We start from the raw sequence: 1,700 nt of genomic DNA, 5'->3' as shown, positions 1-1,700 counted from the left end.
GGGGGACATGGGGACATGGAGGGGACAGGGGACATGGGAGGGGGCGGGGGGTCTGAGGGTGCTCAGGGACACGGAGATGGGAGCGGGGGTGATGGAGGGGGTGTCCCTGTATGCGCGGTGTCCCCGTGTCACGGTGTCCCCGTGTCCCCATGTCACGGTGTCATCACGGTGTCCCCGTGTGGTGCTGTCCCCATGTCCCTGTTTTCCCATGGGTGTCTCCCCATGTCTGTGATGTCCCCGTGTCGCGGTGTCCCCATGTCCCCGTGTCGCGGTGTGCCCATGTCCCCGTGTCGCGGTGACCCCATGTCACGGTGTGGTGCTGTCCCCATGTCCCCGTGTCCCCATGTCCCCGTGTCACGGTGTGCCCGTGTCCCCGTGTCACGATGTCCCCGTGTGGCGGTGTCCCCGTGTGGCGGTGTCCCCATGTCCCCGTGTCGCGGTGTCCCCATGTCACGGTGTGGTGCTGTCCCCGTGTCCCCATGTTCCCGTGTCCCCATGTCCCCGTGTCACGGTGTGCCCGTGTCACGATGTCCCCGTGTGGCGGTGTCCTCGTGTGGCGGTGTCCCCGTGTCGCGGTGTCCCCATGTCCCAGTGTCGCGGTGACCCCATGTCCCCATGTCACGGTGTGGTGCTGTCCCCGTGTCCCCATGTCCCCGTGTCCCCATGTCCCCGTGTCACGGTGTGCCCGTGTCCCCAGGCGTGCGCGCCCCTGTACAGCTGGCGCACGGTGAAGGAGGAGCCCGGCCGGGACCCCGTGGGCTCCTGTTTCCTCTCCGTGGGCAACTTCTCCAAGTTCGTGGAGTACGCGCCCTGCCGCTCCGGTACGCGGGGACACCCAGGGGGGACGGGGGGACACGGGGGACAGGGAGGACACGCGGGACAGGGGTACATGGGGACATGGGGAGACACAGGGGACATGGAGACACAGGGGGACACAGGGGACACGGAGACACGGCGGGACACCCACGGGGACATGGCGGGGACACAGAGGGACAGGAGGCACGGGGGGATATGGGGGGACATGCGGGACAGGGGTACATGGGGACATGGAGGGACACAGGGGACATGGAGACATGGGGGGGACACCCATGGGGGGATATAGGAGGGACATGGGGGGCAGGGGGGACATGAGGGACAGGGGTACATGGGGACATGGGGGGACACCCACAGGACACAAGGGGACAGGGGGACACGGGGGGACACCCATGGGGACACAGCGGGGACACGGGGACATAGGAGGACACCCGTGGGGACACAGAGAGACATCTGTGGGGACATGACACGGGGGGACACGGGGACACGGAGAGACACTCATGCAGACATGGGGGGACACCCATGGGGACACGGCGGGACACGGGGTCACAGGGGGATATCTATGGGGACACACAGGGACACCCATGGGGACATGGGGGACACGTGGCGGGGACATGAAGAGACACCCATGGGGACACCCATGGGGACATGGGGGGAACATGGGGCGACACTGCGGGGACATGGGGGACACCGCCGCAAACACCCCTGGGGACGGTGCCATGGACAGGGGGCACCCCCAGGGACACCCCCAGGACACCCCCCCAGGGACATGGGGACACTCCTGGGGACACCCCCAGGGACATGGGGACACCCCCAGGACACCCCTGGGGACATTGGGACCCCCAGCCCCCCCGGGACCCCTCAGCCCCAGATGTCACCGCGGCCCC

General features: G+C 68.0%; 1 protein-coding gene across 1 annotated transcript in view; it reads left to right on the top strand.

Moving 5' to 3' along the window:
• The window catches only part of ITGA5 (integrin subunit alpha 5), a gene marked incomplete at its 5' end in the record, with an annotated part of 24,673 nt that overhangs the window by 1,604 nt on the left and 21,369 nt on the right, over window positions 1-1,700 (top strand). The window contains one exon of the mRNA XM_026042818.1: window positions 698-874. Within this exon, the coding sequence (XP_025898603.1) occupies window positions 698-874 (177 nt within the window). The remainder of the gene's footprint in view (window positions 1-697; window positions 875-1,700) is intronic.

Source organism: Nothoprocta perdicaria, unplaced genomic scaffold (genome assembly GCF_003342845.1).
Source record: "Nothoprocta perdicaria isolate Ctin4 unplaced genomic scaffold, notPer1 scaffold_314, whole genome shotgun sequence".
NCBI classification, from domain to species: domain Eukaryota; kingdom Metazoa; phylum Chordata; class Aves; order Tinamiformes; family Tinamidae; genus Nothoprocta; species Nothoprocta perdicaria.
This window is presented reverse-complemented; position numbering and strand designations above follow the sequence as displayed.